Genomic DNA, 25,641 nt, shown 5'->3' with positions numbered 1-25,641 from the left:
AATCCCATACTATAACCTAATAATCTCATAACGTAATTCTATATTGCAATCTTTTATTATTTGTACATAAACATGTTCCTGATTCCTTATTTGACTTTAATGATTAATGATATAGTACAACCTATAATAACAAATTTAATTTTGACCTAATGGCTCCTCATTGATCTTCAATGTCATCCATTTATGTATATATTTTTATTACTAATTGATATCAGTGGGTCTAGGTATATTCAAGTATTTATATTTTTTGCTAATTGAACTTAATTGTGTTTCGTGATTTTTTTTTTAAATACTCGAATATTGAGTGATTGCATCATCATTATCAATTACATGGAAAAAATAATCCCCGTTTTTCTTAAACGGTATTTTTCCCTATATGCTGTGTACAAGATGATTTTTTGTACCAGCTGAAGGTTATGCAAGTTACAAAAATGAGATAAATAAAGTATTCAAAATGCAATACTATTACTATAGTTATTTTTAATTTTCAACCCTGTCGAACAAGTAATATTTGACATATCTAGTAAAATTTGCTAATTTATCAGGGGTTTTATAGGAAATTATACAGGTAAAAGTTATTCGGTTTTGCGTATTTTTTATGGATTAAAATTAAAAATTTGCATCAATGTACATATACTTCATTATTTTAATTATCCATATTATAATTAAATATAAATTTAAGGGTCGTACAAATTACAAATTGAAAAATTTGCTTGTAGTACACATAGTGTAGTGTAAATACTTATTTAGGTCGGAATAGTGTAGTCCTGTCCAGTTCAGTTTTGGTTTGGTTCAGTTCAGTCTTACACATCAGTTCTAAAACTGATTAAGTTCGGTCTTTGATGACGTTACTCAACTTTATTTCTCCTTTTTTGATCAGTTCTAGTACTGATAGTACAAATGAATTAGGACTGACACAACACTAAGTACACAATCCAAACTTGTATATTATTGATGCAAATAAGATCATTTGTAATCTGTAGTTACTTGTAAGTGTTAATACGAATGTGAAATCAGTCTAATTTGGAAATCCAAATGCACTTATTCGATACATTTAAATTAATTAAGTCCAAACCGAAAAAAACAATCCGGCTCAAACCGAAACTTATATACGTTTATAATTTTTTTTGGACTTAGCTTGTATGTGAGTGTGCCTAAATATCCCTATTAATCCCTTTTACGATTATCAATGAATCATTATTGTTTTGTTTTTTTGTAGTTGTTCTTCTTTGCTGACTACATATTATATATATATGTGGGTATAGCAGGGTTTTTTACGTCTTTTCCTTGTAAATCGCTCAATGCTTATTAATAATTCATTAATTACTGATTAACCGATGATGAAGGAATTTTTCCCCCTATACCGCCCCCTGTACTTTGGGGTTTTTTTCCTCTTTATTTTCTGCTTATATTTCCCGTTTGAAAGAATATAACGTGCATTAGACTGTCACGGTTTCCGATTACAAAATATTATATTTCTCATTTAAACTTAGAAAAAATGGTATTTTTGGATAAAAATCTCCCTTTCTAGACCTATTGTACACCCTCAAGTATGATGAATTGAGTCTTTTTTTAATTACTTTTTATTAATCAAACTTTAATCACAATTGAAGTGATAGATGTTCAGCAAAAAGAAGTAACATTATCCTACATATTATGTTATGTTTAATGAAAAAAAGGAAAATGGAAATAATTGAGCTCGTTAATTAAACACAAGGTTCATAATATTTATTACTCATTAACCAAATAATAAAATGTACAATTTTTTTACTCATAGCAAATTTTATTCAAAAATCAAATTTGTTTTAAAATTAAAATGTATGTACCATGCCAAAATAGCCTGAGATGGATCTAAATTGTCAAAGTCGGTTTTTGGCAAATTGAAAAATAAAAAAACACAAAAACGGGGCATTCTAATGTCTGTACATATATGTATATAGTGGCTTGCTTGCTTGGCTTATTATTCTCCATTCACTCAAAGTATTTTCTTTTATTGAATGTAACCATATACCACGAGGCTATTATTCTTGTTGTTATTTTTATTTCATAGTATAAAAGATGTCCAAACAAAGTCTATTACCATAGGGGTCTAACATGGTAGTCCAATGGCGGTTCATTTTATTGTATAAATGTGTATATACTTCTACGTATTTATTTATTCGTACGTCAGTCAAGTGGATTTTTTATAAGTTAAAATAGAATAAACATTGTATCAGATTACAGTGTGTTTCAGGGTCGTTACTTGGTGTCTTTTAGTGTTGGGTTACTTTTTGACAAAACTTAGAGATAATGTTTTTGAAGCCATAATGACTTTTTTTTAGAAAAAACAGTCATTTTAAAAATGACATTTTTTTTAAAGAAACTACGTATAAAAAAGTTGAATATGTATTTTTATTTTTTATCGAAAATGCCATTTTATTTAAAAATTTGTGTTTCCCGTTTCCCGGGATTTCTCAAAGTTTTACACTAGGAAAATTGGGTTACATATTATTTAATTATAAAACCTCCAGCTGTATCAAAATTAGCTTTATCATTTACTATTCTAGTTTTTTCTTGCAAGTCGGATCGGGTTACGAAATACAAAAAAGTGGGACACGCAGGTTCTAAAATAACGAATTATTGCACAATGAGGAAAATGGAGAAAATGAGAATTGGGTAGGGATAAAAAGAGTATTCTTTCTTGTTAAGATAAAAAATTAACAATTTAATTTCACATAGTGTATTATTTACTAAAGGGACCCAGAGATTTTTATGTTTCTATACATCTGTTTCCTGGGATTTGAGAAACCTTAGTGTGTACAAAATACATATTTTGAATGGGTGATTCATTGGGGGAGATATAATGTTTGAGTTGCTCTGTACTTTCTCTTTCGTCTTCCTCTTTATTTTTTGGATAGTTATGTATAGAACTGTTGTTCATCACTGAGGGTCTACAATAGGTAGGGGGACCTCGTTCTATATTATTATTTTTATTGCTATAGATGGATCAAAACCATTTATTTTTCTTTATTTTTTTTAACAAGTGAAGTGACCCCCTCCAAAAAATAAATTGATATAAGAAGTATGAGTACATTTTGGTTCTTAATCAAACATTTATTATAAGAAATTCATTCGCAGATGACGTGTCCATTCTGATTGAAAAAAAAATCAAGCATTTTATACGGAAGAAAATGATTAATTAGATTTTAAAGGCACTCTTTGGCTAGAATTTCTAGCCATTAAAAATATTCATAAATAAGTAAGCAATGATTTTGCAATTTTAGTTTCATGGTTGTAGGTATTAAATCTGTAAAGTAATCTACCACTGAACAAGAACATTTTATATTCGTATATAGCTACAATACAAGGGTTCAATTAATTACTGTTTTGTTTATATTGATGCTGTGACGTCAGAGTAGACTAAATTTTATTAATTTTTATTTTATTGTAAATGTGTCCGTATTCTTTGTTCTCAAGAAATTAATGAGTGTCTATATATGTATGTATATAGTATCTATATACCTATATGTATAGATATATAAATGGGTCTATCCTGTATAACAAAATGTATAGGGAAATAATACATTAGTTTGTGAGTGACTTGGATTATATAGTATATGACCTCATTTTCACTTTTGGGTTCGAGTGAAGGAGCGAACTTTATAAGCTTTATGACTGAACTGGATCGGACCGAGACTGAACTAGACGGGACTATAATGTTCAGTCCTAAATAAGGACTGACACAATACTAATGTAAGTTTCATTAGAAAAAGGTTCGTTGCTTTTGATTCTTCGCCTGAAAAGGCTACAAGATTTAATTAACAATTATACCCAAAACTGCAATTTTGACCTATTTTAAACTCAGTTAATATGATTAAAAAAACCTGTCCGATATGAATTTTGGGCTTATTTTGGAGGGGGGATGTGCTGTGGTTTATGATTTCAAAACTTTAAAAAAAAGTGATTAAATAATTTATTTTTCATGATAATTTTTTCTTCCATATCAATAATTTTGATATTCAGTGTTCATAATTTTTCTAACATATATTGATTTGAGGGGAGGGGAGGCTACAGACCCTTCCCCTCTGCGGACGCCCCTGAACACTAGCGATGATTTGATTATTATTATATACTATTTTCTCGGAATCTAATTAGTAATAATGTTAAAAATATTTAAAAATCTACAACATATATATAAATAAAGTTTGAACCGAAATAGGTAACCTCCAAAATGCATTCAATTGTCCTGAAATTTGGCATATAATAATAGTATTTCGTCGTATTACAAATTTCCCCCCACCATTGATTTCTCCCTTTCTGATTTTTGAACCACTCCACATAAAGTAAATGCATGGTTATATCAAGGATTTATGATCGCTCTATGTTTGTAATGATGAAGAACTTACTCGCACATGCATAGGTGCATATATGTCGGTTCACAAAACGGTTTTTTAATAAATTTAATTTTGTCGTGTGTCATGTCGAATGAATTTATGAGAGGAAAACGAGTGCGTCATCATTTCAATGTACATTATGTAAGCTTTTAATTGTGTTTACATATTATGTACGTACATAGGTAGTATATATTATTTAGAAAGAGCTAAGGAGAAGACGTGTATAATTACTATTTATATATTTTTATTTTGTAATACTAACCCATCAATATACATTATAAAGAGAATAATGAATGAATTTAATGTGATTAATTTATGTTATTTAAAAATTATTTTTTTAATTAAATCACATTATTATTTTGGCAGAAAATTCAGTCATTTTCAAATGCATTTGGAGCTTCTTAATATAGGGTTGTTGGATTGCAAAGAAATATAACGAGAGAAAAAAATTGAAACCTGAGCGTTACTCTCCGTCATTTATAAACACATACACTTATGTTTATACTTTATACTTCAATGTTCTCTCTTTAAGAATAATAGATAATTATAACAGCTTTTGATAATTAAAAAAAAAATTGGACTATTTAGAAAAAGGAACAAATATATTTCCTCCCCCTCCCCCAAAAAAAAAAAAAAATCCTGCGGACGCCTCTGTAATTTTACCTCTGAACTAATTGTTCGATATAACTGAATGAATGGAAATTATAACATATTTATAAATAAATTAGATTATAATGAAATATTCTTTTGTGCGCCTAACTGTTAGAATATTCTTTATTTAATAGTTAGGTAATGTATCAAACGAGTTCAGTTGAACTAACTCAACTACACTACAGGCGACAAAAATACATTGCTGATGTTGTGGGAATACTACATTGAAAGGCAGGAAAATGTGTAATTACATACTTGTCTATGTATATGCTACTTTAATTTACGGTTTGACAAGGTCTCTATCCTATAAAGGTTCTTATAAGATGTAAATCCAACGTTCATTTATTGTTGTTACGATAGAAAGTAATCCATAAGTAAAAATCCTCCAATATCTTATCTTTTAAATTTTATCTTTACATCAATATTTTTTTTTTTTTTTGACTTAAGTTATATATTATATGTTATAAATATAATGGCCTATTTACCTATTAGTCCTTCACAAAAAGGAAAAGGTGAACAAAAGAAGAAGAAAAGCACAGCATGTGCCCCCAGAAAAAAAATATTTTTTAATTATTTCATCTCCACTCAAGGATTATACAAACTTTTTAAAGGGAAAGAAAAGTGGTGGTATACAAAGGCTTACATATGTAACTATGTAAGTTTTGAGGGCTTAATTGCGTAGGCATGAGTTTAGCATTCAAATCAAATCCATTATGTCCAGGTTTCTTCTTACACTCTATACAATAATGAGTCCAATGTTACTTTGTTAATTACATAAAAAATAATTTGCAATTAAAAAAGTTATAGTAAGGAGTATCAAATTTATATTGAGTAATAATTCATAAGTAGGCAAATGCTTTTCAGTGCTACTCTTTTTATAATTAAAATATTACTTTACTTTTTGGGGACGAAAAAAAAAATAGAACAAAACTTCCACAATGTAAAAAAAATCCGATGACACCAACATATAAAGGTTCATAATTTCTAGGTCTAAATTATATAATCAAATTCAAACAATGCAAGTTACCAAGATTTCCCTTACATTCCCTGATCAGCCATTTCATTTCTAATTTTTATAAATCTGGAAAGGAGCAGCAAGGTAAATTGGTTTTTGACTGCAGATTATGTCTAGAAAAAAAAAAAATTATACTACACTCATAGAAGTTAAATATTCTTAGACGGTAATCAATAACTTTGGACGGATAAATAATTTTTAACATTAAATATAAGGTATAGAAAAAAGGAGTCCATTGCTTTTAATGGATTTTTTTAATTTTTTTTGCCATTAATGTTTAGCTCCTATGTCGATCAAGACAATATTAGTATGACGGTTTGACTCGACAATTTCCATTATTTTATCCATATTTTCAATCTTTTGGTTTGTGCTTGTCTTTTTCTAAGAAAAACTGTAAAACATGCCGTACTCAAACAAGACTGAGTCAAATAATAACTAAACGGTCTAAATAACTTTTTTAATACGAATCCATATCTTTCTAACGCCATAAAGCATAAACCAATCCCATTTATACAACACGAGAAACACATTATTAAAGTCATCTATTGGAAAAATGGATTTAACTTTACTACACCTTTTATTTAAGAAATATTATAATTATAAATAAATTTATAATTAAGGATTAAACATTTTTTTTAAACCTGAAGTTATTTGCAATATATCTAAGATAATTTAACAAAAGGGCTTATTGTGTGTTAATCCATAGGATATCTACCTGGGTTTTTGACCTTAAGCCCATACAAAAATGATAGAATTTTTCATTCCCGGTAAATTGTTGTTTAGCAAGATCCTGTTAATAAAAATAATACAGTGAAACTTAAATATTTATTTTTAAGCTTGAAGAAGAAATAATAATTTTTAAGGTAGTCTTACTCATATATTTTCATTATCATTTTTTTCATTTATCAATATCACTAATAGTGCGCAAGTTAGTTTTTTTAGAGTTTTCTTTAATGGGCGTAATTTATTAATGATTCATATACTGCATCATTGACGAAACATAAATTGTAAAAACTTTAAACTGAGTGATTATTTATTAATGTGTATTCAACGTTTAATTTAACTAATTATATATGATTAAATAAAGATTATAATTAATTTTAAATTATCCTGGGAGATTCCCATATCTGTAAAACCCCAAAAATTTTGGGAAAACAGGATTCCGGAAGAAAAAATGATGTAGTATATGCATATATCTTTCAATTTTGATTTATATATACAGTTTTATATCTAAAATGATATTAAGAAGAGCCATTGAAATCTCTTTATCACTAATATTTGTACATGTTTTGACTTTACGAAGAGTGTGCCAAGAGTTTCTTCAATCTTTTAGATGAATCAATTGTGTTATTGTTCTTTATTTCATTTTCCAGTACTTGTTAATATAATAATAAATAAATAAAAAGGGTGTTGTAATCAGGGGGGAATAAACAAGTGGGAGACTGGCCAAGTTGAAGGGGTTTAAGTGATTTTTGTCTTCCTTCATCTTATCATTATTAAAAGGGAATCAAATTTAATTTATATGTGGTAGTATTTTTAGGTTGGGCCTTCAACTCTAAATAGTGTTTACCTCTTGAGTTATTTAGTCTCTGTACTATCCAGTGAAAACATTTATTTCTTCACCATTCAAATAAATAAAATGATTTAACTGATTTTTTAACCTTCCAGTACATTTCTTATTCTTAAAGAACGATTCATATTTTACATCAAGATAGGCTGCTTCAGTTATGTGATGAATTTGCCCAGAATCAATTCTTAGAGCCCCTTACAAAGGGATTAAAATAAAATAGAATTAAACCAGATCAGGAGAATATGAGATATGCATGGTAGTAATTGAAGTTCTAGTTTTTTCAATTTTATTAGTTTATTTTGGTTTTTATCGTTGTGATACTTTTTATTTTATTTTATTGAAATTATTTTCCAAAAAAATTAATTTTTTGTGAGTAACTATGGTTTTTATTTATTTTTTCCAAAAAATTTGAAGACCAAGTACCCCCCCCACCCAAAAAAATAAAAAATATTATTATTATATTTAATCATGGAGACGCTCCTCTATACACATTGATTTGAGCATGGACTCTTCACATTTCCTAATCTTTTCAGTCATAATTAGTGTTTAAAATCCTATTGAGTTTTCCCACGATGTTAGCGCTGTGCATCTAAAGACAAGTTGTGCTAGACGCTAAACATCCCTTATAGTTTATAACTTCAATATTTTTTGTTGAATAGTTTAAACATAACTCTGACACATTTATGAAGAAAAATTATCCCTGCCTAATTTTGCGTTGACGGGCCTCATATATTAGTCAAGTTTGTTGACAAATACCTATAAGGATTGTTTTTTTGAAAAGGGGGAAATGGTTTTATATGTGCGAATATTTATACATCATTACACTAATAGTTGCCCCCTTCCCTCTCTTTTACTCATGAGACCATGTTCATAATGGGTTAAAAACCATTGTGAAGTTATTTATTTTACTCAAAAGATGCCATTAAATCAAAAAAAAATAAAAAAATAACAAGACTCATAAATGTTTTTTCCAGAATGATAAATTTATTCAAATTCACTGCCAAAAATATATACCTTGTACATACATATGAATATGTAAAATCGTTATATTGTTAATAAAGCCTCTCGTGGTTGTATGCAAGGAAATTTTGCATATATGCTTGATTGGCTTGTTCGTTGTAAATCTTATGATGAATTGATCTCTATACATAGGTTAAAAAAATTCTTTTAGATACTTGCAAGTAAATAATTTATTGAATGTCGATATCATGACTGCAAATTAGAATAAATGATACCTCAAATTGTTATGGACAATTAAAACTCAGTTTTCAATTCGTCTAAATATTAGGAATGAGTTGGTCGTTTCTTAGCTTTAGTCACTCTTCTATAGGCCAAGCATCTACCAGGATACTGATGCAAAAAAATATTTAGCTTTTTTTACTATTAAACGTTTACATGTTACGATAGAGTTGATGATGTCGTCCATTTTAGGGTCCTAAATAATTGTAGAATAGTTGTAGAATAAAAACAAACATTTTTTCATTAATAGTAAGGAAAGTTGTGAACTATTGGATGTCAAAATGAGGTCGAAAAATGTTAGGGCTTAAACCTTACGGTCTATCAAAATGTATCCCTCTATTTGGAAGTTATATTAGCCCCCTAAAATGGTATTACATTGTTATACAATCTTATTCCCTTATCTTATCTCTAGGTAGATAAAAATTAACTCTTTCAATTGAAAGAATAAGATATTTTTCTGTAGTGATCCAATTTTTCTTCTCTTTAATTGAACAAGAGAAAAAAAAGTACAAATATATCCATGTTTTAGTCTTTTTAGTACTTATTACTTTGATTTAATTCTAATATCAGTGTTTCTATGGACATAAAGTGGTTTTCAATGCAGGTGTTAAGTCATTATTTATTAATCATAGAATTTAATGGAGTTTCATTAATGTTCTTTGGAAATTTTTCCATTTTATGTTGTAAAAGTATCAACAACTATGAACCCACAGATGGTTACACTTTCGATTATGATGCAATTTATGAGGTCAATATTTTTGAAAGTTGTCAATTTTGGATTTTTTATAAGAATAAAAATCTTTGCTTGTTTTAGTTTATTAACAGTAGTAAATAATAACTGCGTAGCTCGATGTCATTGTAAGACTAACAAACCTTTTCCTTTTACCGTCTACTAAATCTTAACTTTTCTTTATTAAATATTGGATCCTAATCTGTATTAAAAATATATATATACGGATATTTCTCTCCCGATTAATTATCCTACTTTTCTTATCCCTAATTACTTTGTAACAGAAATGATTAGTTTTGAAAATTTTCCAAGTATTCAACAGCTTGAGGGCTGGTTGAAAAGACAAGATTGTTAATTATATCAAAAAGTTAAGTCACAATCAAAGGGATCATACTGCAGAATAGTTAATAATCTCATATAAACTGATAAGTAATTGAGATTCTTAGAGTATAATAAGGCCTCTACTTCAAAATGAGGATCTTCACCATCTTTTAGTTTAATTTAAGCAAAATATCACTGTTTTTTCTGTACAAAATTCAGAATCCATGTATCAGTTTATTTATTTTTTAATTTTTAAAATCATTATTTGAAGTTTCCTAATTATTATTTATTTTTTTAAATAATTATGCTTCCGAGATTAAGACCTACTTTTCAATTTGTATTATAATGAATCACAATACTAGTTTGCATTTGTAAAAGTGTGTCCTCGTTGAAGCCATCTACCATTATGTTTTTTTGACTAAATTGATATATATTACGTACTAATTTTTTGTTGTTTTTAATTTTTGATCACTTTTCTTTATTCTAGTCTCTCTTCCAAATAAACCCATAATCCCTGATAACGAATATCATGTAACTTCCTTAACATAAGTCCCTTACGTTGACAACTAATATTGTTCTAATGGTATATCAGCTATTTTAGGGTCAGACAACGAGTAATTCTCGCACACGAATTTGCTTGTAGTACAAGAATTTTTCTTATTTCCCCATTATTATTTTTTGTTTTATTTTAGAATGTAATAGGTCATCAACTCTGCTTAGATATTGATTTGCGTAAAACCATTGATTCTGCTATTTTAATTAGCCTTTTTGAGGGCGATATTTTTCAAAGTATGCATTTATTTGTAAAAATCCGGATATTTTTACATCTAAGTTATCTACAATACATTTTAGAACTGCTTACTCTTTAATGGATTGACGAATAAAAGAATATTATTTTTCTAATATTTGTACGTATTCATTATTTAATAATTTTGTGGGCTCTTACTTATGAATAATAGTAATACGTATATAAGAATGGATAAACGAGAGACCGAAATGAGCGCGGGTTTCTATTCCTTCCTGGACGATCGTCGTCAACCTTCTTTTTTTTTAAATAAACCTGAAAAATATTTTTGTATAACTTACAACATATATTTCCTTAGTTTTAAACGACGTTTCCACGTCTGGTTAAGTACTCTTCTGATCTTAGGAGAGTTCCGTTCTATTAAACTTTTTTTTTTTTTTAAATTGTGCTTTGAATTGTCGTGTTTTTTCCTTGATTCATTAAACGCATTAAGTGATTATTTGCTTAATTTTGTGTATTTGAAAGAAAACGTTATAAAAGATATTTTCTCATTTCTGAAAAACTCAAGGCGGCTTCACACTGAATTCAAAATGAGTGCTGTGACGCCTCAGGGCTACACGACCATGTCCACCTCATCTCTCACCATCACTCTCAAAAATAATAATAATCCAAGATCGCCTCGCCGCAACTCTAATGAACATCATGATCCTAATAACAACTCATCCACCTCTTCTCTGAGTGTCCCTACTGTGAAAACCCGCTCACTTAGCCCTAGTAGTTGGCGAAAAGCAGATTTACTCCCTACTCGTGCCCCAACTCCACCCCAGGATCCTGCTCCACCACCTTTCAGCTCCCCAGTGAGCGTTCGTAAGCGATTAAAGGATTTAGAGGATCGTGTTACCTCCAATTCTGCTCCAAATAGCCCATATGTTGGTGGACGTAAGTTCCGTTTCGAAATAGGAGATTCGAAAAAGTTATTTGATGAGCCACGCTCAGCTTCTCCTAGCCCAACTCGTGCCCCTATTAGTTTGGCCACTATTTTAAGCTATAAAGTGACATCCCTGTCGGATAAAGAAAATACACCCATTGGGCCATGTACTGTTCTTCGAACTCCACCATCGCCGAGGAAGTTTGGAGGGAATGCTCATCCCTTGGGCTCTATTACAAAGACCCCTACTTCCCCTTCTATCAGTAATGGAACCTATTGTAATAATAATAACACTCACTACAGCAAAAATAACATCATGGATCAAGGTAATGAGAGTATTTATTATTGATTCATTCCACCCTCTGCCAAGTTCGTACATAAATGTATACATACCCAATAATTTCCGTGGACGTGGGTTGAGACCTACCAAGGATTTTTTTGCAGATTATTAAATATAATGTATGTTGTTATGACTTTAACCCAAGCAGGCATTAATATCCTTGTACTCTTTGTACTATAATGTCTTACTCATAGATAGTTTTTAGAGTAACATCTGCAAAAATTAAATATGTGTATCAAATTAACTATACTCGTACAATTATATATATTATTTGAGGTTAATCATTATTTTATCCATTTATGTAAATAATTATTTTACACGAACTCTATGAGTAGGAATATTGGATTTATTTCCACATAAGTCCTTCTGACTTCCGTTAGAAAAGTGCAACTATAACGACACTTTTTGGGGATTGGTAAAATATGAAAAATATTAGGAAATGGGTTAAGGACCATTTGCCTTGATAAAAATATTTTATACATTTACATATGACTAGAAAATTACCTATGTCGGACAAGGGATTTTTTTAATTAGACTGTATAAATGACAACGAAGCTTAATATATAATTACATACAAATCTGATTGATGCATTGAATGCATCAATTATTTTTAAATTCATGCATTGATTTGTTGAGTAATACTTCGGTTTGTGTTTTGGCCTCCTTTTGTTCGTGATTTGATGTTGATATTCATGAATCAATAATATTTTAAAGCAGAATAGTACCGAAGGGGGAGGAAATTGGTCTCAGACAATTTGTTTTGAAATAAAAACTAATGAACATTTTGATATGATTTTAAAAATACATTAATATGTCAGACTAGAGAAATTGCAATCCACTTCAAATTAGATCACCTACAATACTACCACACTATATAAAGAATAAATCCCATGATTAACAAAGTTATAACCTTCTACTCACAAACCCTTTTTTTTTTTAGTTGTACTTAATGTAGGCCTCTTGTAAGCCATGAACATCATTAATGTATGAATGACACTTCGTCTCCATAATTATTTTCCTCCTTTTAAATACCTACATATAAAAGAAATACCTGAAAGTAATTAAAGAAATATATAGGTATAAGTATATATGCTTAATTACCTTCCCTGTCATTTTACCACAAACGTCGTTTTCCCTTCATTCCTGGGTCTTCCCTTCCAATTAACTTCATAAAAATCAATTTATTTATTTTTTACTTGTACATATTATGTTTCTTGAAGGTTAATTTTTTCACATTGAGCGACATGCGCACTATGAAATCTTATGGGATGAATCGACTATCATAATTTTCAGACAATTTCCTTCTTAAAATAGATGTTTTGTGAAGAAAAAAAATTGGCTTTTTGATAGAAAAAGACTGCCCCGTTAAAAGAAAAAAACAATATATTATAGATTTTCTGAGCAGAAACGTTGTTTATCATTAGTATTTGACTACTACAAAAGTTTGAATTAGTGTTGGATTTCGGTCTGCAAATCTTAAACTGGTCTTAGGCCGTTACACTTATAATCTTTGTGTATACCAAACTAATTCGGTCCAAGTTTGGTATACCCGAAAAAAATCGATCTTGATCGGTCCAAGTAAATACAAATTACTCTTTTTTTTTTAGACAACTCAAAAATCGGTCTCAAAATGTCACTTACGACTGAATAAAAAAAACTTAATATATATTAGATGAAGATTTTCAAAGGTTCTGAAATTCATTGAGGATCATAATGAGATTTATATCAGTCTCATGAATTACACAAGAAAAGGGAAGTAACAAGAGAAAATACTTTTCTGATTGCTACACATTCTCTTCTCTTCTATAACTTAATATACTTAGTACTAGTGTTGTGTCAGATTTATTCGGTCCAGTCCAGAATTAGGCTCGGTCCTATCAGTCATTGGGACCGGTCCTTAAAACTGCCAGTACTAGAACAGATTAAAAAAAAGAAGAAATAAAGTAGAGTGAGGTCATCAAGGATTTAACTTAATAAGTTTTTTAGGACTGAAATGGACGATACTGCAGTCTTCATTACTAAATAAGGATCAACACAACGCTACTAACTATATTGAATATCCTCTAAATAGATAAGTTATTATAATATTCTTAAGAGCTGTTTCACTCTTAAAACTTGTTAAACTTTAAATTTTGAGAGAATGGCGGATTGTTCTGTTGCTCTGAGAAGGGAAAAATGTCTTCCTATTATGAGAAAAACAGAATAAGTTATGTTCACATTGAATCTCGATGAAAAATAAATGTATAAAGGACATTAAAAGTTAGAGCACCGTAGACTTATCCTTCAAATACAAATAAGCATCTCATTCTGAATCCTTTAAAATGTGTTGTGGGTGGCCCGCTGCATCATCATAAATATTAAACAAATAGCTGTATATTATTTGTAGCAATTTATTTGAAGATATTTGAAGAAAAAAAACCGTATCCTCTGAAAATTAATTATAACTAAAGGAAACCATTAATCTTTATTTGCTGCTGCCACTACTCAGCAAACGCTGGTAAAAGACTTAATAGATATATTATTACAAAAAGTAATGCAAATTTGCTCATAGTTGTCCGTAACAAAGCAAACATCATTCCAGGGAAAAGGATCTCTGTATTCATAAGTAGTTTTGTTTAATAAAAGAGGGATAATGTTTGGTAAAGTAACAAGTGGGGAAAAATTTTAATAGAAAAATTCTACTACTGTTCAAATAAACATATCAAAATTGAATGGTTCATTATAAATATTTCTTAGTTTATAAAAGATAAGTCTAATATTATGTAGTAAAACTGTTTATATTAATGTTGTTTTCCCTGTTTTTTAAGTTATTTTTTTTTTTTTTTTTGTTACAAATCATTTTCGATAACAAAATTTTTCATATATACAAATTTCGAAAAAAAGTATATGATTTATTGTGTGAGCGTAGCTGTATTTACTATGACGACTAATGTATTTGTTTACTTTTTCTCCATCCCTTATCAGTGTATCTCATGATTAGTCATAAGTTGTGTCAATTTTCTACTTTCTAAATAATCTATAAGCCTTTATTTGGGCAAATTTTTTATGTCTGTTAGGTAACATAAAGCGTTTTCACTGACGTCAGAGATTCCATAATAAACGGAAAGAAACCCTGTATTGTGATTGATCTATAAAATTTGAAACAAAATTGACAGGATTCCAATAAAGTCCTTAAATAAACAAACTAAACTGTTCTACGGTTGAAAACAAGAAATTTATTAATTTATATTAATTAATTTGATTATTTATCCCTTTTTCAAGGCAATGATTGCTTTTCAGATAGAAGCTGATATTTTAAGAAGAGTTCTGTCTAAATACACTCTACAAAATTGCATCTTTTGCACGTCATGGAATATGACAAAAAATCTTTTATTGTTCAAAAAAGAAATAATTTGTAATCCAATAGGAAAAGTGGCCATTTATGTCCTTTCGAATGATTTATTACCATTACCATACAGGGACATCCTCAGGCGGCAGGCTGGAGGATATGTAGCCCCCCCCAAGAAAAAAAAGGAATCTTTACTTATTACTAAAAAAAAATTGGTGAGGATGAAAAAGTTTTACGCTAAAATACGTGTAGAAATTTTTTTTGTTAACGAATTATTTTCTTTAAAAACGTAATTCAGTAAAATTTTGTTGCAAAGCAAAAAAATTTAACAGAAAAATAAAACTTTTTGTGAATAGGTATAGATTTTTGAAATTTTTTCCAAGAAATTTAACATTTTTAATTAAATTTTTTGTAGAAGTATATGCATTTTTGAAATTTTTTCCAAAAATTTAATATTTGAATGTTTTTGGAAACAAATGAGTGTTTTTTATCTTAAAAATAAAAAAATTATGAATAGCTACGTATTTTAATTTTAAATTTAAAATTTAAAAAAATACTAAAATTATATTCCTGTAGACGTTCCTGATCCTGCCACCATATTGAATTAGCATTGTAGCAAAATATATAGAGAAATTTATATTCCCCCCTTAAATGATGTATTATTTTATATAAAATGTCATTTATGTTTGTACTTTATTATCTTAGGTAAGTGTGACTGATAGTTGATGGAGTAAGGAAAGATCAATAGGAGAAGGAAAATGAACGACATAGTTTATACATGACGGCATTACCCACCACATAGCCATGCATATGAGTTATTATACACAGTAGTTGTAATTTTTATGTAGAACCTAGCCTTTTTCCTGGGCTGTAGTTGTTGTTGTCGTTAAAAGGATTCTCTTTTACATAAATCCTTATTCTTCTCCGTATTAACCTTCCTAAGCTATGAGGGCATTGTTAGGAAGGAAGACAAAAAGAATGGGAGAATAAAAAGAGGAGGCTCTTGAACTCTAAGCAATAAATTTCAAATCTTTTTTTTTTATTTCGAGGAAAAATATATATATTTTTTTTCTTTCAATACATAATCTTTTTTGTGAGAAGAGGGATAAAGTTGATTGTTGGATCAACGCCATCTTGTAATTAGCTATGAAAAACATATTGCTCACAAGTAATAAGGCATTTTTGACATATTTTTAACAATTTTTTTTTTTTTTTCATACCTAAATTTTTATAAAAAATTTAATATTTCAATCAAATTTGGTAGTTTATGCTTCCTTAAAAAAGGATGGTCGACTTATAGAATAATGACGTCCCATTATCCAAACAATGTTGAAATTTAAAGTGCGTATGTTTTTTGTTTTTTTATCAGCTGTTGATTTCCTACTCTTGTGACTTTTTGGTGTTAAGAATATTAATTTTTTGAAATATTTTTTTTCATTTTTAAGCTACCGTGAATACTAAATTGAGTCTAGTCCATTTTTGTGGATGTCTCCAACGTAATTCTCTAACTTACACTTAATTTTGAATATGCATCAATTAAATAAGCTGAACAACCATGTTGTTCAGTTTATTGTATCATGCAAACTTACCTGTTAATTTCTAGCCTTTTCTAACTCTTTTAAGAAAAAAAATATATATGAATAATTACTTTCATCTGTTTTGAATATGTATTATTTTTTCGAAAGAAGATATTTATGAAATCAATGCCCTCATGCATTAAGTTATGAAGAACATATTTTATGTTATATTAATAACTTGAGAATATATCATTGCTGAGATTTGCGTCCACATCGGGTTTTTTTTTTTTTTTTTTTTTTTTTTTTTTTAGTCACACCTACGCAGTTCTTCATGATATTTTTTTCATGCTTAATCATTATACTTATTGTATTATCATTAGGGTTCCTTTGACTAAAAATTTATTAATATCGTTGAAAAAAAACACAAGTTAACATTTCGTAGAAAGTTTTTTTATAGGTAGATCATTTACTTATTTAATATATATATATATATTTACTCATATAAAATATATTTATGAATCAACCCTTTTGTTTGTAAAATTATACTATATTGTTTGTGAATGGTCGAAAAAAATCCTATAAAAATATTTTAAAGCGTCGGTTGTGACGTAATACTTACTTCATAAAAATAGGAGATATATGACAGTTTTTGCGCAGGATTGAATGCTATTTTTTTTTGTCACTTATGGGATTTAGATGCCCATAAAGGAAATTGTATTGATTCTTAAGCTTTTTATATATACAATTATATTTAGTTAAAAGTATATAAATATTTATATATTAAGTAATTTTTTTACGAATTTTAATTCTAAATCTTCAAAAATAAAAAATAAATTATTTGAGTATGTATCATCAAGAAAAAACTTAATATGGTCATAAGTTTTTTGGGTTTTTTATGTTACATCAGTGACTATTTATAGTTATTTTCTGCAAAAATCATTTAATAATATACATTAAAATCACTTTTTCAAGGTATCCTCTTTTTTTGCGACTTAGTTTTATATTACATATAGATGAAATCTTAATGAAACTTGATGTTTTGGACAACTAGGATTCTTTGATCATATCATGTCAATTAAGCCATATATTTGCATTTTTTTTTCTTTAAAAATCGTACTTCTACAAATATAAAAGTTTAAATTATATTTGAAGTCAAATGTGCTTCTTTCACTATTAGTATTCTCTACATTAAACAAATGCAAATGAATTAAATTATATTCAACAGTATTACTTTTGGTTACATGTATGATTTTTTGAACGTTATACGCTTGTTCACAAAACGTTAAAGTAACTGATCAAGTCTCGACGTAGCTTGTTCGTATCAACTAATTAAATATGTTTATTTACTTCATAAGTAAATTACATGATATATTATTTTTGATTGGCCATTATGTATACTCATGAATAATTTTATATTAGTTCATAAATTGAACATAAATTATTGATACCTTGAACTTTGATGAAGAAAATAATTTTGGAACATTAAATGAAACCCATATAAATATAATGCGTGACACCGAGCTCGTCCTCCCTAATGATGAAGGTAGTGTAATATTATTTAGGTATAAATTTACAAACCATCCACATTAGATGTCATTGTCTCATAAATAATGACGTAAAAGTGTTTTCTAAACAAAAGCAATAGATTGATTTTTTTTATTTATATGAGACTTTAATTCACTTTTTAAATAAAGTTGGTGAAACACTGGTCTTAGAGTTGGTAAAAATGACAATATTGGCTATCTATTAATGATTTTGTTCTTTTTTTAGTAGAAAGAAAAGTTAAGAAATATTATGAGATATTTACATTGTGTTGCTTGTATTAGTGTTCTGATCCTTAACAGATGAACTAGTATTAAATTATACTTATCTGTAAAATATTACTTCTATTAAATACAAAATAGTCCAACATTAGGAACAATTATAATATTACTCATAATTTCAGGGCTTTTTCCTTGTTTTTTTTTGTTTTTTAACGAAAAGTATAAAAATCTCCTTGTGGAGTGGGGAGCTCAAACGTCCATATTTCAAAATATATAGATCTAGCAGTGTCCACAGGAGAATATTGTCTATTTTTTGGGGGGGAGGGGGGGAATCGAAAAACTAAATTTTTTGTAAAAAAAATTTGAAAAATCCATAGCTATTCAGATAAAATGAACTTTTTTGGAAAAAAATTCGAAAACCATAGCTATTCTCAAAATTTTTAAAAAGTCCAGAGTTCATAAAAAATTTCAAATATTAAATTTTTTGGAAAATAATTCCAAAAATTCAGAGCTGTTCACAAAAAAATAATTTTTTGGGAGAAGAGTTTCAAAAATTCAAAGCTATTCATAGAAAATTATTTTTTTTGGAAAAAAAAAATGAAAAGTAAGATTAAATTACAAATATTACATTTTTATGAAAAAAATTCTAAATTTTCATTTTCTATTAAAATGCAAAAAATCCTGAATTTCGGAGGGTCTACAGCCCCTCTTGCCCACGGACGCCCCTGAAATCGAATATGTAAAAGCGTTTTAAAATATGTAGATGGTTACGGTGGTCAGCTGTTGTTCTTTGTATCTTGTCTTTTATACAATGGTATCCACACAACAGAAAAAATTCATATGTTTTTTTTAGCAAAACCCTTGTTAGTGCATTGAGCTAGGAGAAGTTCGATGCAACCATGCTAGCACCATATTATACATATAGTTGTAAATTAAAAGTATTTTCTAGCATGAGAGATTATTTTATCTGAGTAGTTTTTTTTTATTATTATTATTGAAGAGAGAACATTTAAATATAAAGTAACAACTAGTAGGTGTGTTCATAAAAGACGGAGAGTAATACTGAGGATTTTTAGGGAAATATAAGTATCAGTCCTTGATCGACTGATATTATATTTGAGGTTGACATCAGAATAATTAATCCCTATTCCTTTGCTAGATACGGAGTGGGATTCGTGTTTCTTTCCTTACTCGCATTTTTATCTAACTAATATCTATATTGAAACGTCATGACAGCAAAGCTTATCTCCTTTTTAATATTTTCCCAATTGTGAGTGTAGCTCTGTCATTACTGAAAGTACTTAGAATTGGCAATTCTACTTATAGGTACATACCATTTAATTTTGAGTCAATTTGTCTTTCACTATTTGGAATAAAGTTTAAAAGAGCTAATGTAGATCCTATTGTGCCTGCTTCCCCCTCTTTAAATCTATTTAATGACAATAATTTATGAAAAAATCCCGTTTATTCATTCACAAACAATCTTTTGAATTTATTTGAATTCTCTAATATAATGTATAAAAATATACAGAGATGCATCTTGGAATGACGTGCCCATAGATAGATTCCACCTTGATGATAGGTACATATATTATTAGTATTGAAGGTTATTATTAACCTTCCATATCAAGTCAATAGCACTAATATACAACATACATACATGGTAAAATTTCAAACAAATTAATGACTTCTTGGCGCTATCAATTTTCTGTTTAAAATATTGCTCTGATCAATTTGAATAAAAAAAATACTTTTTTATTCATGACTCAACCCCCTTCTTCTTTAGCTTTAAAGTTGTTAGTTCCTAATGGTAGCTCTGATTAAATTACCTTGTTGTTATTTGGACTTAATTTATTAGGGGTGTCATCTTAGATATGACGTTACTAGATGTCGTAAAAACAAACAAAAAACGATGATGATATTTAATACTTTTCAAAATGTATTTTCATAAATTTTGCAAAAGTTGAAAAGGAGTTATGTACAACGGCATATATTAAAAACACAAATAGACCTAAGGCCTTTTAAAGGGTATTAAGAGTGTGAACTGCTTAGCTTATGAAATATATCCTTTTGAAAGTTTGAAAAAAGTTTTTTATAATATTTTCTTTCGTGGATAAAAATATTTAAAGAATAAAAAATATTTTTTCTAACTCACCATGCACAGAATTGTTAAGATAATAATATGATCTTTGGGGGATTTGATTGTGTTGTCTTACTTTGTATCATCAAGTTTTATCCTTCGTGACAAAAAAAAACAAAAAAACAAAACAATTACTGAATGTTTATCCTAATGATATATGGAAGAAAAGTAATTAATGTTAGTGACATATGTATTTTACACACAATCTGATAAAATAATTGCAAACGATGTGCTTTTTTCTTATTTTTTACAGCCTAACAAGAGCTAATTTGAGTATAACAAGTCAACAATGTTCAGAGAACTAACAAAGTCTAATAGTAGAAGAAATATCTACAGATGACAAATAAAATAAAGTGTTATTTTTTATGTTAACCGTACATAAAATATATTCACGAATTTTAAGTAATTACAATATATTGTGAAGTGAAAATTATCGAAATCCTACTGAGCAAACATTTTAAAATGCGATATGCTGATAACCAGCCAGATATTAGTGAGCTTATTAACTACTAGCGGTAGTATCCAGTATTGTCTGGAGTTATTAGACATTGACGAACATGCAAACGTTTGTTTTTATAATATAGATTTTTGTTATTAATATAGAACTCCCCAACAAATCCCGGGGGCTACTCTCCATTTATCCCGAGCAAACACACACTTAGTCAATCAATACATAGATGCTATATCCTCAACATCTAAAGAATAATAATAACAGCTTGAGACAGATATAAAATAATATGCCTCTATGAGCTACGGAGTTCTTCAGTCTCTAGAGCGCAACGTGTCGACCTTTAGCTATTCACGCTTGTTGCTAAACCCCATTCAAAGTCACGTTCTTTATTTTATATAATCTACTTCTTTTGTTTTTCAATATGAGCTTAAGTTATGTACATACACTTGTTTTTAAAAATGATATATTTTATAGAGTCTTGAGTTGCAAAAAATATGAATTGATCTGAACGCCTTAATTCATTTTTACTTACCCTTTTCAGGCAACTTTCTGTTTTTTAATATGACGTACACATTAGATTGTATTGTTATTTCTTAGATCCAGTATCTCTGCAGTCCTAAAATACCTTAAAAAATGACAGTACATAAACACATACATACAGATATTTTAGGACTGCATTAGGCCAGTTAGTTTTTCAATTTTTTTCGAATTTCGATCGCGACTAGTTCGGATAAGTTAGTATTTTGTATACAAAATTTAATTTCCTTACGATGTTATCTTTATGTAACATATCTAGTTCAAAGTTTGAAAGGAAACAAAAGTTCTTTACTTCGTCAATAAAAATCCTTATTATTTACGGTAATTAATTATTATAGATAGGATTCTAACCTATACGAAACATTAATAAGTTTCCTTCTAAAGCTACCCTATGGATTAAAAGTTTGATTTTCCTTTTTTGAAAATGTAAAAAAAAAATATATATATATATATGTTAGAATTTTATAGGATAGAAAAATGTTTATCAAAACTATTTTATGCAAAATAACTAAAAATGTATTCTTAGTTTTTAACTTCATTAAGTATGAGTGTTTGTCTTTTTTTTAATTTGATCGAGATGTGCGATCGCTAAATGATCTCGTATGGCAATCATTTTCATACCATATTACAACTTTCCGCACTACCCGTAATCAAAATTCGGAAAAACTTGAAAATCAAACACCTCTACTGTGCATACAAGAATATCTACTGCTAGCTAATATGATAGAACTTCATAGCTAAGTTTTATATAAAATAAGGGCTTTCTTCGATATATTATTTTTTTTTAATGGAAAACTTCTAGTTATGTGAAGCCCGGAATGACTCAATCTGGAATAAAAGGGGTATGTTTGTTGTTGTAGTATTTATGTGTAGTCTTATTTGCTTCCTTGCTCTGATTAAACATGGCATTACCAATTGAAATACCTGGTTAAAAATTGCGTAGGTGGATATTCTCTTCCCCCCCACCTCTTCTTTCTTCCTTCTGGTTTGTCATTAATGGATCATCTAATGGTTCTATATACAATTTAGTACTATATTTCTCAACTATTCTTAGAAACATTTTATTATTATCAATAATAATAATAATAATCAATGTATACTGAGTTTTTTGTTCTTCAAAACCTGTATTCTTGTCCTTCTTGCTCGTCTATGTTCCATGCTAAGTACACATGTATGTATAATGCAGTGTATATATACATATTTCACTAATATAATTGGCTCTAAATTAAGGTTGATTAATATATTCACCCCCATGAATTCAGCCATGGTATTGAAGTTATAAATAGAGGTGTGAAAATGTGCGAATTTTTAAGCATGCGAGGATATAATGTGTATTGTTGAGTCGGTCTTTATGTAGGACTACAGTCCTGTACAGTTAAGTTTTGGTCAAGTCCAAATCAGTCCTTCATATCAGTCCTAAAACTTTTAAGGTCGGTCCTAGATGATGTCACTCAACTTTTTTTTTATCAGTTCTAGTACTGATAGGACTGGTCCAGAGACAAGACCGAATAAATAAGAACCGATACAACACCAATAATGGGACATGGAACAAACTAAAACGAGAAAATATATATTATTCCAAGGTTGTGAGACAGTATGTAATTTGGGAATGCAAAATGGATAGATTAAAAGGCTATTCCTTTTTAATTTATTTTTCTTGCTGCCCAAGATATGTACCAGTTTGTATTTGAATTTACAAGTAGATTAATATATTAAAATAATTATAAGATGGGGAGAATAGAAATTTCGTATTTCCCGTTTTTGTTTTTAAACTAACTATATATTGTTCATTGTTGGTGAAATCGGATCATACGATTAGGTGTTAAGCTTTTTGTATAGTATTGTGCTTGGCCGGTTCAGTAGTGAATTATCTTGTGTCAAGCATGGAGTTCTCAAAGAAAGAAATTCGCCGTATTTTACATTTTTACTATCTTAAAAGGAAAAGCGCGTCGAAAGGGACCAAGAAAGTTTGTGATGTATACGGGTCCGATATTCTTTCGATTCGTGTTGCACAACAGTGGTTCTAATGATTTTCGAATATTTGCCTTACATTTGAATTGAAATAAATCGAAAATATCAAATGACTTTTTCTCAACCCTAATATTATCCTAATTATCCTAATTATTATCTCTCAAGACTCTTGATCGTTCTTTAGAAAAAACTAATATAGGTATACGACACTCATTACTATATTTCATTTGTAAACTTGTACAAGCAAATTGTACAATTTTATCCTTGCATGCGGATTTTCACATATCTAGGCATAAGTAATCAAATTTAATTGGAATATAAACCCTTGCTTCTATGTAGTTATTGATAATTCTTTATGCCATGAATTGTTCATTATGATTGTAAGCAAGTTAAATACGATGTTATAAAAATTTAAAATCGTTTGTTATAAAAATACAAATAGATAAAAATGTTTTTTTCTTTGTTTATTTATTATACTGATATACTCAAATTACATTAATTATAGATGAAGAGCAAGACCGTTTATACGAGACTGTGTCCAAATTTAGAAGATTACTCTGGAGCCAAACGAGTGTACTGAGTCCATATAGTTTCGAGTCCTACAATAAGTCAAGTATGAGTGTATGAAAAATGACACAAGTTAGGACTCGAAGCTCTACGTTCTAAAAAAATGACTCTTGGCATATTTTTTGCAGTTTCTTTAAAAAAATATATATACATAGTTCATGCAAAAGCTGGTACCATTATTGTACGTGCATACACATTCTTACTTAATATTATTGATTGACAAAAATAATGTTTGTCGGAAGTATACTTTGTTGTTGTCTGTCTACTGTATAATTTAAAAAGTTATTATTTTTTTTAATTTGAGGGGTTGCAGTCGACATCATCACATCCAGGAAAGCGGTGGGGGGGGAGGGATGCCCAACCCAGTCTGGAAGTTACTTAAAAGACAACAATTGTGAATATATAAATTTTTAAATGCAAAGGAACAATAAAATGTTTCTTGTCAAATGACATTCTTTAGAGTTTTATCTGATCTTGATAGATATGAACATACGAGTATATATATTTTAGTGATGGAACGATTAAAAAAATAACTCGATGCCGATTTCGATACGATGACAGTAAAAATTACAGATTCCAATTCCTTAATATTTTAAATAATAGTTAAAAAATACAATTTTACTATCAGGGGCGTGCAATGAATTTTATTTTCGATTTGGAAAAACAAAAATGAAATTTGTTTTAAAAAACCCTTTGAAAAAAATTCAAATATTACATTTTTCTGAGAAAAATATAAAAAAATACTTGGTTATTCACAAAAAATAAAATTTTATTATATTTTTGGAAAAAAAAATTCAAAAATTCTTATAAAAAAATTGGAAAGAAATTTCAAAAGTTAAATTTAATTTCAAATTTTGGAAAAAAAATTCAATATTAAATTCTCTTTTAAAAAACAAAAATTCCTTAATTTAAGAGGGGACTATTTTTTTTTTCTTTTCTTTTCATAACTTAGAAAAGAATTATATTTTTAAATATCAGTAATAAGTAAGAATCGAAATTTCAAATTTAATATTTTTTCCTATTCCAGAAAAAACACCCGATTCTGAGTAATCGTCCCATTACTAATATTTTTACCTACGAAAGTATGATAAAATATATCTACTTACATTTTATATGCATTTACACACTAAATCATAAATAATATAGACCCATTATACAGAGGCAATCAGACCTTCAAATTAATTCATGATTTAATTAAGAGTGCACTATTTTTCCTTTTGCGATCTGTGTTTCGATTTTTTTTTCATCTTTATTGTAATTCCTTTTTTTAAACTTTTCCTTTTCCCTATCTCTGTACCAAAAAGGGCATCCATGCCTACACACATAGTTTTATATATAAGTACATAAAAGAAGAATTAAACACCCAATATTTTATTAGATTTAACCATTATTCTGCAGATATTTTGAGGGTTTAATATTTATGTGTGATGATTTTTTGTAACATGAAGATTGCAT

The 25,641-nt window shown here is 28.5% G+C and overlaps 1 protein-coding gene across 7 annotated transcripts in view; it reads left to right on the top strand.

Annotated features, from left to right (window-relative positions):
- The window catches only part of Pka-C1 (Protein kinase, cAMP-dependent, catalytic subunit 1), a 209,131-nt gene that overhangs the window by 70,558 nt on the left and 112,932 nt on the right, over positions 1 to 25,641 (top strand). For 5 of the 7 annotated variants that reach the window (XM_040709665.2, XM_071887735.1, XM_040709664.2 and 2 more), the window contains exon 1: positions 8,601 to 11,898. The exons of the other annotated variants lie outside the window; for them this stretch is intronic. In XM_040709665.2, coding sequence (XP_040565599.2) covers positions 10,848 to 11,898 — 1,051 coding nt within the window. In that variant the 5' untranslated portion in view covers positions 8,601 to 10,847. Of the gene's footprint in view, positions 1 to 8,600; positions 11,899 to 25,641 lie in introns of those variants that run through there. 7 annotated transcript variants of the gene reach the window in all.

This window comes from Lepeophtheirus salmonis, chromosome 4, assembly GCF_016086655.4.
Source record: "Lepeophtheirus salmonis chromosome 4, UVic_Lsal_1.4, whole genome shotgun sequence".
NCBI classification, from domain to species: Eukaryota; Metazoa; Arthropoda; class Copepoda; order Siphonostomatoida; family Caligidae; genus Lepeophtheirus; species Lepeophtheirus salmonis.
Note: the sequence above shows the minus strand (reverse complement) of the source record. Positions and strands in the feature narration are given on the sequence as shown.